General features: G+C 34.1%; 3 protein-coding genes across 3 annotated transcripts; 2 read left to right on the top strand and 1 right to left on the bottom strand.

Moving 5' to 3' along the window:
• Positions 1-120: 120 nt before the first annotated feature.
• Positions 121-2,466, top strand: LOC135797461 (peptidyl-prolyl cis-trans isomerase FKBP2-like). The gene is made up of 3 exons (XM_065309825.1): positions 121-422; positions 551-663; positions 1,085-2,466. Exons 1-3 carry the CDS (start codon positions 249-251, stop codon positions 1,227-1,229), a joined length of 432 nt encoding a protein of 143 aa, XP_065165897.1. The 5' UTR covers positions 121-248; the 3' UTR covers positions 1,230-2,466.
• LOC135797460 (arrestin domain-containing protein 17) lies at positions 1,162-4,838 on the bottom strand. Its single transcript, XM_065309824.1, has 5 exons — positions 4,705-4,838; positions 3,473-3,843; positions 2,581-2,952; positions 2,035-2,197; positions 1,162-1,871 (listed from the first exon to the last, which is right to left on the bottom strand). The coding sequence occupies exons 1-5, from the start codon at positions 4,817-4,819 to the stop codon at positions 1,744-1,746; spliced, it is 1,149 nt and encodes a 382-aa protein (XP_065165896.1). The 5' UTR covers positions 4,820-4,838; the 3' UTR covers positions 1,162-1,743.
• Positions 4,839-4,930: 92 nt separating this feature from the next.
• Positions 4,931-8,234, top strand: LOC135797456 (zinc finger X-linked protein ZXDB-like). Its single transcript, XM_065309820.1, has 3 exons — positions 4,931-5,071; positions 5,409-6,794; positions 7,209-8,234. Exons 2-3 carry the CDS (start codon positions 5,468-5,470, stop codon positions 7,502-7,504), a joined length of 1,623 nt encoding a protein of 540 aa, XP_065165892.1. The 5' UTR covers positions 4,931-5,071; positions 5,409-5,467; the 3' UTR covers positions 7,505-8,234.
• Positions 8,235-14,150: the final 5,916 nt, after the last annotated feature.

Here is a 14,150-nt window from a genome sequence, read left to right as displayed (position 1 = left end):
GTCAACGGATTGAACACCTCGACACTACCTGCTTGCACAAAACACTTCTTCTAACAAGTTCAAACAAGTAAAAACGTTTGTAAACTGTAAACAACCAAAAGAAACAACTGATTATCGCTGCGCAGTCATTGGTTGAATGAGAGCGTCGAAATCCGCAAAATCAGTGTCGCTAGCGGCATCTGTGCAGTCTCGGAGGAAGCTTAAAGGAAAACATTAATAATTGAGTAAACAACACGTAACCTCACAAAATGTGCATTCCGGGCGTGAAAGTTAGCAAACTTTCGCAGATATTTGTATTAACAATGGTCATATCAACGATATTATGTGATAAGGAACGCCGGTTGCAGATTGGTATCAAGAAGAGACTTAAAGACTGTGACCTCCGGACGAAAAAAGGAGATTTTCTTCATGTGCATTATAAGGTGACCTGTAAAACTTGTTTAACATTAAAAATTAATAACTACATATCAATAAGCTGCAGTAAAATTTTGTTTGTACTTAATTCTATGTTCATATTTTAATTTTCTCTAATATTTTGTAATAATTTTAGGGAATGTTTGAAACTGAAGATGAGTTTGACAACAGTTACATTAGAAACCAACCCTTTACATTCACCCTAGGGCAGGGGCAAGTTATCAAGGGTTGGGATCAAGGACTCATTGGGTAAATATGCATGTATTTGATGTTTTCTATTATTTTCTTATGTATTATCTATGGTAATTTTAATAAATTTAAGTTAAACTTTCTTTTTGCTAGTTTTTTGTTGATAACTTTTATGGAAATTGATATTTAATCACCAAATTTATTCTAGAGACTGTTGCGAATGTTTTATAGATGTGTTGCAAATTTGAAAGCAATTGGGCCAATAGTTTTGATAATAATCGAAAAATTGTTTCAAAATAAAATATTTTTCATGTTTTTCTTGATAAATTTTTTATAATTTCAAAGAAAAACTATAATATTAACTAAAATGTATTAAAAGATTAATTTCTACTCGTCATAAGAAGATTTCGTAATTAAATGAGTATTATTCCCATAATTTTTCTCAAAAAAGTACAATATTTTTGTTTTTTGAAATTCAAAGGATGTGTATTGGAGAAATAAGAAAATTGGTAGTCCCACCGCACTTAGGCTACGGCGAGAAAGGAGTACCCCCAACAATTCCACCCGAATCGACGCTTATATTTCATATCGAGTTGCTGAACATCGAAGAACGCGATGAATTGTAAGTCAATTCATTTGTAACAAACAAAAACGAGTCATTTTACTGACGAACGAACAAAGAAACAAACAAAGCTTTACGATTTACATCAAGAGTACATTATAAAAATACTTATAAGTATAATAATATCAATTCGATAATAATGCCAAGAATTATTTTAAATTTAAAATCTCATAAAAATTACAAAATCTCTCCACATCATAAACAATCTGCAAAGAAATAGTAGTTGTGCAGTTTAAATGTCTTAAAAGTAACAAAAACAAACAAATGAAACGTATTTTGATGAGCAAACATTTAAACATTTAAAGCAATAACATGTAATATATTCATATAGGTGTATATCTTATAAAAAGCCGTCAAAGCAGACAACATTTGAACCCACAACCAGTTTGAAAAAGACTTACGACGAACATTTTGCGCGATTGTTATACACTAGCGACATAACCTCACTGTTAGACTCTTGAATCTTATGAATACTCACCGTACTCACCACAATTGTGCAAACAGTTTGTGCAATCATTTTACGTGTTAGTAAAGTTGAAGACAGGATAGTTAGGCCTGAAGGTGTCGTTGTTCATGCGTGTGTACTCGTTGTCGTCCGAATCGCGTAGGTGTCTTGCACCGAACTGACTTTCTGTTAATGTAGGCACTAGAATACACACCCAGATAATAAATCAACTAGGGAACAAAAATGAATCAACGAAAACATAATATTAAACAAATCGAGCTTGAAATGAACAAAAACTAGGTTAGAATTCATACAATCATCATGATTGTACAAATCAAATCATAAAATTAGATGAATTACGTACCACTTGGATAAATACCACCTGGATTCGCCCATCCGGCTAAAGCATCACCACCGGCGGGTGGTGCCGATGGTTGCGGGAGAGATTCACGCATTGGTATTGTACCAATGGTTAAGGGAATCTGCGCAGTCAGGTTACTGTGCAATCCGGTGACTTTAGCTTCAATCTGTAATGAAATTCACACGAATTTATTCAATGACGATAAATAGTTGTAATTCTAGATAGGTAATGTGTAATTAATCGCACGGAACGAAGTCAATTACGAATTCGCAAGCATTTAAATCAATTTTAGCTCAAGTTTACCAAGTTTAACGTTTTTGAACGTCATTAATGTGTCTTGATGTCTTACCTCAATGTGATAAATGTTATTTAATGTCTAAATATTGTCAAAATTATTGTAAAACTTGAAAATTAATAAAGAAAATATTGAAATAATTATTCTACAAACATTTTAACCATTTATCGCTGTTTTTTATGTCTAAATTATTCTAAAACTTAAAAATTAATAAAATGATTGAAATAATGATTGTGCAATCATTTACTACTCACATATAATTCATAGTCCAAGTCAATGAGTGAGCAATTGACGAGATTCGACGGTGGCAGTGATGGAATGACCAGTGGTTGATTCCATGTCTTTGATTCGTGACCGGGGACAGGACCAACCGAGATGGTTTCGAGGACGACGATGTCTTTGCGAGTTTCGCGTTGTGGACGTTGCGATACGTAGTTGACGACTTTGCGAAAGACGAACTGCACGCTCTGGACTTCGACGTTGGAGGCGTTGTCGACTTCGCTGACTAGTGGGATTGTTTCGCCGGGGACGTAGCCGCGTTTTGGGATGGAGACGATGCAGGTGAGTGGGCCTGACTTGCAGCAGAAGCAACAGAAGAATTTTTCCATTGTTATACGTTGAGGGTCCTAGAAGTAAATAAAAATTGTGGTTTTTTGATTGTAACTTTTAAATAAACAATGATAGATGAATAATTCTTTTTCTAAGGAGTAAATCTGAATATTTTTGAGTAGAAGCATAAAATTTTTATGTTGATACAATTTTTTTTTACTAATTTTATCAAGTTTTTTTGCTTTTTAAAGTTTTTAAGCATTTTTTGCTATTTTTTTCTGCTGTAACTTCAGAATAAAAAGATATAGAAAGATAATTCTTTCAGCAACATGTAAAAATAACTAATATTAATCACTCTACTAAGATTTACGCTTCTATAATAACAATTATGACAGTTATTGCAACTTTTCGTGATTTAAACCTAGTTTTTCAAGGTTTTTCTGCAATAACTTTGTCATAAATAGTGATATACTACTAATTCACTAATCTACAAATTAATATGAATTATTTCAACCATATTTCTTCATTTTCCACAAAATAATTCCCATTTTCCAACCAAAAACCTCATATTTTCCTCAAAATACCCAATATTTTTACCTTAAGACTTGGATTAGCATTCAAATCAACCGGTGACAATACAGTAAAGGCAGCTTTAGTCTCCTGATCAAACTTCCACGGTCTATCAAGCACAACCTTGACGGTGTATCGCACATGACCAAACTCTCCCTCAAAAGACGAGGGCAGAGTAGGCGGCAGGACGCAAGTGAACGGGAACTCTTTAGTTCCGGCTGGTAATTCATGTTCTCCTCCACCAGCACCTCCGATAAGATAATACTGAGTTTTGAAGTATTCCTCAGATCCGGAGAGATCAATTCGCTCCTTTTCAGTCTCGTGAGTTTGATCATTCGTGCGAGACTCTTCGATTGCCCAGCCGGTTTGAGCTTCACCTTTGAACACAATGTAGACACCTAGAATACAAAGAATACGAGTGTCATTGTTTTTAATATATTAAGTATTGCGGGAATTTGTGATGTAACGGAGTCAACCGGACGTAACGATGTTTTTTTGACACGAAAACATCAATAACTCGAAAACTAAATGTGTTACGGTTGAAATTCCTGCGGTGATTGATAGTGTATTAAATTTAAGGTAAAATTGAAGTGTGTTATATCAATATTTGATTAAAACAAGACTTGAGAATAATTTTTAAGTTAAATTTTAATTTTTTTAAGGTTTTTGCTTGATAACTTTTGAAATAAATCAGTAATTTAAAAAGTTTTTGATGATTTATACCAAGAATTTAATGTAGAATCAATTCTTAAAAAATGATCAAAATATCATGTTGCGTTCACGAGTTATTTATTAAAAACTATGGAAAACATTGATGTTGCATGTTTTGGCAGATATACCGGAATAACGGTTTGAACCGGACGTAGCCATAACTTTATTCATTCATAACTCGAAAACAAATTAAGTTCGAATAATACAACTTGTAGTAATCGATTCAAATTTTAATTTAGCATAGATTAACGCTTTATAAATATTAATTTATTTATTATATACATGTCTAATTGCAAATTTAGTAATATTTATTAACCTTTGTAGTTTTTTGACTATAACTCTTAAAATAAAGTATTAACCAACTAGTAATTGGTATAATTAGATGCAAAATATTATACACTATCAATTACTGCAAAAATTATAACAATGACATCATTCCTTAAAGAATTATTAATAAAATTCTCTGGAAAAACGACTCATGACCGTTTCTGAGGTTAGAATCGCTTTCCATACAAACTTTGAGCGATTTATGTTAATATTAAACGTACCTCTAACTTTTTTGGTTGAATCAAACGAGAAAACGACTCGCCCATTCACCGTTTGTCCAGCATAATATGTGCTGTATGGATTATCGAAGAATATCTGACATTCTTTGAGCCCCATTTTCGCGCACTGCACAACTTTACACTTACACAGCGAAAACGCGACACAAAGTGCTAATCTGGCAAAACGGACGAAACGAAAGTAAACTAATCAGATCGAAATAGATTCTCGCGGGGGACTTGTCCGCGGCTAACAGCTAACCGGTTGACATCATCGCGTTCTTTTTGAGGTCAAAATAAATAACATCTTACATCATGCGACTCAGGAACACAGAAACACGAATTCATTTGTTGTTCAAGTTTAACATCTGAGGTAGGCAACAAATTCTACTCACAAACTTACTGAACTGCACTAACTGCATTCACTGACCTAACCTTAGAAGAACTCTTTTTAATTATTTATTACTAATGTTATCCAAGTGTATATAAAGCTCAAATGTTATCGGATAAATTATTTGAATATGCTTTTATTACTTACATGTACTTAGTTTTTGTATATTTTCGTTTTTTATTTTAAACGATGTGCACTTTGACAATAAAAATGTACATTATTAGGCAACCAATATTACGTTAACATACATACTAACTATGTAGTTTTCACTAATTCCATTGAACTAATTCTTAAAATCTAATTATTTAATAATTTAAAGTGTGGTGAGACAACAAAATGCCCTCCTGGAGAAGATAAACACAATTTCGACTATTTTAAATGACGCCGAACGAAGTAGTGATGGAATTATCACTGAATATATCAGAAGATGAGAACTGCACCTTCATCACCAGCAATCTGCTGGAACAAAGCGAGAATTTCGACGAATGGCTCGACAAAAACGGCGTACACTTCATCATCAACAATGAACGCCTCTCAGACAATACCTCGCTTACAACCAACCCACTGGATCCGCTCTTAAATCAACTAAATGTGTCTGAAAATGAAGCTGAGGTTATCCACTCAGACCTACTACAATCAGATGTAAAACCATACAAATTCACTGGTTTAACATGCAAGAGTCAATATCTAGAACACCTATTCCAAAAAGGCATCATCTACGTTGAGTTTCAACAAGTTACAGGCAATCAAACCAATGAAAATCAATTAAAACTGAGTTTTACCAACTCCACTTTATCAAACGCCATAAATGTGTTTCCTACATGCTATATCAATCTAAATGAAGTTGGAGGACAATTATCTATACCAAAAGAACGTGTATCAGTGATAACAATTGAAAATCTAGCATTAGCAGATGATTTAGATGCTATAATGACATGTTTAACACTCAGCACAGGTTTAAAACTATTCATATGTCCACAAATTGAGTGTCAAGCAGTCTACACTCGAATAGCTGCTGGAAAACTACACTCCCTGATGCATTTAGGACATAAACCATTTAAATGCAGCCATAGTGACTGCACATGGGCATTCTACACTAGTTTTAAACTCCGTAGACATCAAGAATCACATCTGAATCATAAAGATTTCATTTGCGAAGTGTTAAACTGTGGTAGAAGATTCACAAACATTTACAACTTGAATATTCACGTGAAGAATCATGCACGACCTGCGACTTTACCATGTCCTGTGACTGGCTGTGGTCTAAAGTTTCAAACATCAAGGATGCGAGAGAAACATTTCAAGACACATGATATTTCAGAAGCGCCATTTGTGTGTCCTGAAGAGACGTGTTCCAGGGCGTTCTTTTTGATGACTGGATTGCAATCACATGCGAGAAGTCACTCGCATAAAGATTCAGAGGTGCGGTGCGATTATCCAAATTGTGGGAAGGTGTTTAAGCTGCCATGCAGGTTGAGAGAGCATGCGAGGGCGCATACGGGTCAAAGGCCGTATGTGTGCGATTATGATCAATGCACGTGGAGTTTTACGTCTTCTAGTAAGTTGAGGAGGCATCAGAGTTCGCATAAGAATGAGAGGAAGTTTCATTGCACGATTGGGGATTGTAGCAAGAGTTTTCTAAGGCCGGAGCATTTAAAAGAGCATACGCTGACGCATATTGGGCCTAGGACATATACTTGTGAAGGTAAACAAAGTATTTTATATATTAGCTGTGATTTTGGCCAAAAATTTGGGAAATTTATGTTTTTTGGTTGTAGTTTTGCATAAAAAACGGAAATTTTTGTTCTTGTTCAGGTTTTTGACGTTTAAACATGTATAATTGTTAAAATATGCATTAATAATGATTTATTGTTGTTTGCAGTGATAGTTTATAGTATAAACTATATTTTGGTGAAAGAATTTTGAAAAATTTTGTGTCTTTACAAATTTTTCTAAAAAAGTTGTTTTTTACTAAAAATTTTACATCTAAATAAAAAATCCTTTTACACAGTGATAATTCAAGTAATTATTTATAACTACACAAAATTTCATGTAAATCTATCAAGTGGTTTTCCCAAAATTTAATTTTTTAATATAAATTTTTACTTTTTTGTTTTAGTTTGCTCAGCAAGTTTCGTCGGCTTGCCCGGAAAAACCTCGCTCTACCTCCACATAAAAAAAGCCCACCCTGAGATACAACAGTGCGCCCGAGCCGTCCCCTTCGCCCAACAACAAGAACCCACTCAACCCCAACAGGACCACAAACCGACCCCCGACATGCTGCTCGAGCAAGCAATTCAAAGCCTTGGCGTGCCATCCGACATGATACTCGGCACTGGACTTATCCCTGAAGAATCACTAGAACTCCTCGAAAACGGCAACTTTTCAACGGTCAACCTCCGCGATTTAGAATAAAAAAAAGCTTTAAAACCCACACAGAAGTAAACAAACGTATCTTAACCCAATATACGTAAACAGAATATTTTTGTGATGATCATTAAGTTTCGAACGCTCATCAGCTTTCTATAAATAACTCATAACTCTATTTGCTTGTTGCTGCCACTGAATTTACGCGCAGAAAGTGTGTGGGGCGTGGGAACATTTACCTGGATTCCAGTTTTAACGATAGAACTAGACCCGGCTAGAACTAACGACTTTATGCGCGCGACGTCGTCGTCTCCACTCATTACGTCCAGCGTCTAATGAATAAAATCAAATCGAAGTGTGTGGTTGGCTCGTTACTACTCGCAGAACCAGAACTGCGCGAATAGATCATGTACGACTACTACAAATAGAAATAGATTCAACTTGGATGATTGCATTCCGAGAGAGGATTTTTGTTTCGAAAACGCTCGCCAATCGCTTCAAACGCTTATGATCAGTGAAGTTTTTGTTTTGTTCTGCAGCGCGCCATTGATTTCTATCATTATATTATATTATACATTGTTGCATTGTAATCCGTCATTTTGCCATTTGATTAATCTTTGTATTTTGTTGCTAGTGCTTTTTTGCTTTAATAGAAGTTGTTTTTGCTTGCGATTAACTGAGTTATTGTAATTCGATAAACATGTTGAAGTTTGAGGGTGTGGATGTACATAACTATGTAAACCCTGTACAACTATTAATATATTATGTATTTATGGAAGTTTTCTTTGTTTTAATTCCTAACTTAGTCGTCCAATAAAAATTAGGCACAAAATTTTAAGAAAAAAACAATGGTTAAGGTTGCTCTATTTTTGATTATCAAAAGTTTTCTTTGTTTTTTGTTTCGTATAATATTTAAACATTGGAAAATGTAACTTATTTTGATTTCTTGTGAAAATCTCTATAATTTAACACCAAATTTGTTAAAATTGCTTGAGTTTTACAAAAGTTACAAGCAAAATAAGAAATAAATTCAAAGAATTTTATTTTTTCATTGTAGGCAACCCCTGCTACACATCTGAATACTTGGTCATAACTTCTACGCGCTATTTTATTCCCTTAATAAAAATAATATCATTATAATTACTTGTAATTGACATTAAAAGTAATTACATCGATTAAACACCAATTCACCAAATATTCCACGCAATGAAACTTGAGTACTTACTTACTTAACTCGTTTAAAATCCCTATTTTATCGGAAACCAATGAAATCACGCAACATTTCAACAATAACTCATAACTCAGCGTTTTCTTTTGATTAGTAATACAATTAAATAGATTTGCTGACGCTTGTCAAAATGTAACTTATCATAAAATAGGCGCAAATAACCAGAAACGGTGAGTGGTAATTATTAACCAGAAACAAAACTCAAAACAACGTGGTAATAAAATGATTCAAAAAGATTACAGCTGACAATTCTTGAAATTATTCGTAATTATCAAGATATAGAATAAATGCATAAAAATAGGTCATGATGAGTATGATAGAAATATGCCAAACGTGACTATAAAAGTAAACCATGCCAAATGAGTGGAGGTATATAATATAACGTCCATTACGTTAAATTGAATATTTTAAGGTTAGAAATGTTGAATTGGAGCGCAAACATGCACATTATATTATATAACTGCAGAGATTTGCAGATTGTTGCTGGTAGATTATATAATCTGCAGATAATTACAGCCAGATGAATTATAATGGCGACGTGTGAACTTGAAACGTGTCACAAAAGTAAACTAAATGTGTTTTAACACGTTTTACTTCATTTTCAACAATTAAATTGTTTATCTTAAGTATTGCATCATGTTGGCAAAAAATTAATTAGATAAAGATTCATTTTTGATAAAAAATGTGATTATTGATTAGTCATAATTCATAATAAATCGAATTTGAAAGTTTGATTACAATATTAGTTAAATTAATTCTTAGAAAATTGAATTTGTTACTAAATCGCTTATAACTCGAAATCTAAAAATGGTAGAATATTGATTGAAGTGTGATTAGAAAGGATATTTAAATGACTATTAATTATGTGAATTTCATGTTTGTACGTTAAGTAGAAGTTAGGTTATGAGCAAATTTATGTCAAAATATTTGAAAATTTGGTCAAAAAAGTAATTCGGAAAGCATAGATTTCCGATTTTAAATATAATATAATTCAGGTTCTAAAAATGATAGAATATTGATTAAAGCGTCGTTTGAAAGATAATTTAAAGGACTTTTAATTTTGTGAGTTTCAAATTTGTAGGTTAAGTAGAAAATAGGTTATGAGCAAATTTATGTCAAAAAAGTTGAAAATTTTCTATGAAACAAATAATTTCACATGTTTCTAAATAAAATCTGAACAAAACTTCTAATTTTTAGCAAAAATATCTTATTTTATAGAGGATGAATTAAGAAATCTATCAAGCTATAAAAAATATCAGTGACAAAACAATGGCGACCTTTGTATCCTCTCAAAGTTTTGTAAAACATGCAAAATTCTCCACATGACAAAAACTGCAACTCAAACGTCTGTGTGTGATTGTTGCGATGCGAAAAACGAGATACACGATACACATGCACCAGCTTGGATTTCCTCAACGGCGAGACAGACCCAGGATAGTATTACATAAGTGCCAGACTTGCCGACTAAGTGACGCACATACTCCCCTCAAAACCACAAACCACAAAAGCCCAAATCAACAAAAATATATCAATCACAACATTCAATCAACCGGAATGAAGTAATCCGAAGGCTGCGCGCATCCTCAGAAAGCGATCGCGAGCGCATAAATTAGGTTACGGCTTCCGGTGCCGCTGGTGGAGGTGTCGGAACAATTAGCGTTTACCGATTGTGCAATCGTCGGCGGTTTTCTTTTCGCCGCCGGCAGCGTTTTGTTGCTGCAAAGTGCAACACGAGCACAAACCTACACACAGAAATAGACACAGAGTGTAGTGCAAGTTCACGCCAGCACAGATCCATAAATTAGCTGCTTGCTAATTACGCCAGCTTGCCGCAAAACTCGCGTTTCTCGCGTGAAAAACCTCACCGATGATTGCCCAATGGCCGACGCGCGCAAGGATGAAAAATTCCAATTACGTGTGAGTGTGTTTCAATCACACTGCACTCTCGAACCTTTCAATTTCGTTTCGCAGACATTTCAAAACTAATCCACGCACACACACCGATACGCATTATATGTGTTTTTAGAGCGTTGCGCGCTCATTTCACTTGCAATGAAATGCGGCAGGCTGGCTGCGCGGATGAATTGGCAAAAGTGAAAAAGAAAGTTGTGGTGTATTTGCTGACGCAACGCCGCACTAATTGCTCAATTGTGTGTGAGTGTGTGTTCTATTTTTCAGGCGTTTGTGCGCGCAATTTTTATCGCAATCGCGATCGCGCCGCCGAGGAGCGAAAAAAATTGATCGCGGCGCAGAGAAAAAGTCGGACGAGAACGGTAAATGCGCGACACGACGCAAATATATCTATGTGATTATGTGTGTAGATTCTACTGGCTGATATTGCTATTTTGCTCTCGAGGAGCGACACGCGCCGAAGAGTTAGTTGGGTCAGCCCCAGAGCCAAGTTCCGGGTACAGTTTATATTTCATTCTAAATGTGTGTGTGTGTTGCACAAACGAAAACAAAATACCGTATTAAGCACCGATTCAAAAGTGCGACTCAATTTCGTTTCACTGGGCACGGCGCAATTCATTACCGTTAATTGGTCAATCGAAAAACAAGCAGACCCTTTGATGTGTCGAAAAATGTTTCAAAGCGCTGTAACTTTGCTTCTAATGCATCGATTTTGACGATTTTAGCTTTATTTTGTTCCAGATTTTGTTCTAGTTTTAACTGGATCACTAACATGTTAGAAATTTTTTGTATAAATTGGTTTTATTTTGTAATTTATGAAAAATTTCATAAGATAAGTTTAGTTTGATATAACTTTGAGGTTATGAAAGTCATCTCACTTTTTTCTTTGATATTCTAATCAATAACTCTTCCTCTATTGAATGATATATTTTTTGTTAAAATGCTGTTAATATTTTGGGAGTGATTGTTGTTTAAACTTGGTAAATACCTGATAGAAGTAAAACTACATAAAATTTATGTTAAATTAATTTTTAAAACGCTGTAACTTTGTTATTAGCCATTCGATTTTAGTGATTTTTTCTTTATCTGATCCCAAATTTTATATATTTTAATATTTACTACTTGGTTTTTATTTTTATTTTGTCAAAGTAACATTTTTTTAAGTATTTGCATGTTTTTGACTAAATGTTTTTTGGTTAGTTATAACTTTGAGGTTATGATAGTGACATCAATGCCACCTATGCAAATATCAACTCTTACTCTTTATTTACCATATGAGATATTAACCAATCTTCTACCTCAAATACTTTAGGAAATATTCAGCATTAAACAAAAAAATCTACGAAAAAAAGCCGCAATTATTCAAAATCTACATTTTGAATTTATAACCACGAATAAAATTAAAATTTTCAAAAAATTTGACTAATTGTCGATGAATAATGTATGTGTGCAAAAGTCTCAAAAATCCCAGCGCGTATGGCTTGAAGCCTCGCCGTTGAAGATCACGCTCTCAAGGATCAACTCCTAGGTACGCGCGTACAAGCACACAAGTATTTTATGCAAAGCAGAGACGCCGCACGGTTGTTAAAGGTTGTGGCCGGTCTCGTTGTCTTCGCCCGTCCAAAGGTCCAAATACGGCCACCAGTCTTCTTCTCTTCGGGCGGCGCGAGCGCAATTTCGTCCTTGCCCATTCGCGTTCATGATCAATTTGCATATTAATCTGCACGCGGGTAAGGTTTATGCTAATCCGCGGCGCACACCAGCGCCAAATTTGCCAAATTTAGCCCGAAAAAAATTCGCTCATATTACGCAATTCATACAATATATTAAATATTTCTACTCGTAATTGCTCGCATTGTTTGATACGGTAAAATTCCACCAGCGTTGCGTAAAATAAAATAAATTAAAATATAAATCAAGTGACCAACAGGCGAGTTTCACTTCTTTCTCGATCAATCCGATAATTTCACTTAGTTTTACCGAAATTCCAACGGAATAGTTTTGAACTTGAATCGGATTAGCAAGGCGTTAGAGAATGCAAGATGGCCGCGTGTTGTTTTTGTTTGTTTTGCAATGATTTTTCGAAGAAAAAGAAAGTTTTGAGCGAGCGGTAGGATTTCCTGCTCGTTTCAAATTCGAATTATGTCAGTTGACGAAACTGTTTTTGTTTATTACGGTCGCGCGGCTGGGTAAAAAGTGTTACGTCGACACGTAAACACGACAATCAAAATATGTATACCTACGCCGGGTTAATTAATAATCGGCGGCGCGGATGGTGCGCGCGCGCGCGTTTTGCAAATCGAAGAACTGCTGAGCGCACCGCGATTTGCAGACGGCGGATTATGTAGAACACCTTGTCAGGTCATTTTTGTCGCGCTAATTCTAATCGACATTAAATTACTTCCAACTGCGAGCATGGTAAATAATAATCATGATGAAATTTATTGCGTTTTTTCTTCCATTGCGGTTTGGTCTTAAAAGCGGAAATGTTTGAATGGCGATAACTCGTTAAGTATTAGCGGTACGGAAATTGTTTATACATCATTTAAGAGAGGATGATTTATTGTTTGTTACCTGCTTAAAAAATTACCATGATGTCACTTGTTTAACCTCAAAATTGTAAAAAAACAATTTTTTTCGAAATATTTTAGAAAATATTAATTTAAACAATATTACGCAATTATTTTAATAAATATTAATACAACGTATTAAAGTTTATTAAATTTGTGATAAGATAAAAAAGAAATCACGAAAATCGGTGTGCAGAATGTTGAGTTACAACAATTTAAAATATTTACTTCTGTTTTTGCTTGATAAATTTACTGAAACAAACTTTAAACCGTAATAACTTTTAAAATATTATTCGTATATAAATCTTTTAAACATAGACACAAAGAGGAAGAACTATAGATTAAATTCCGATAGGTGGCGCGCATGTGCAATTTATAACCTCAATTTTATACCCTATTGAAATTCATTTGTGTAAATATCACAAAATACTTAAGTAAAAGTTACTTACACCAAAAAGATGATAAAAATTAGTGATTTATATTCAAGTTGATTAAATTCTACATAAAATAAAATATAAATTACTTGGATTCATCAACAGAACGTTGAGAAACTACGTTTTAAAAATTTTTTTGCTAAAAATTTTACTTTTTCTTCATTTTAAACATGAAAAATAAGTATTTTAATTATTTTATGATTTATTTATAACTTAGAAGAGTGTTAAATGTTGATTATTGGATTTTTAAAACTCTTATAACCTCAAAAATTAAGAACTTTTAAAAAATTAATTTTTTTTATTTATTTTTTCTAATTCTATTTCTAGATGCAAAATGAAAATATTTTTGTCATTTGCATCTAGTGCTTAAGTCATTGCCGAAGATAACTAGCAACTAGACACATCTTCTATGACTGACCCATTTAGCCGAGCACGTTATGGAATGAGGATGGCACAATGGCATTTTCGATTTCTTTCGATGGCGTAACCGTCGAGAACAACTTTTCCTCGCTCGCCGGCGCACACACACACGGCTGTTACGCCACGCGGCT

This window comes from Atheta coriaria, unplaced genomic scaffold (assembly GCF_025399875.1).
Source record: "Atheta coriaria isolate IRGN ID8LTWV9N9 unplaced genomic scaffold, Caltech_Dcor_3.1 hic_scaffold_8_pilon, whole genome shotgun sequence".
Classification (NCBI taxonomy): domain Eukaryota; kingdom Metazoa; phylum Arthropoda; class Insecta; order Coleoptera; family Staphylinidae; genus Dalotia; species Dalotia coriaria.
Note: the sequence above shows the minus strand (reverse complement) of the source record. Positions and strands in the feature narration are given on the sequence as shown.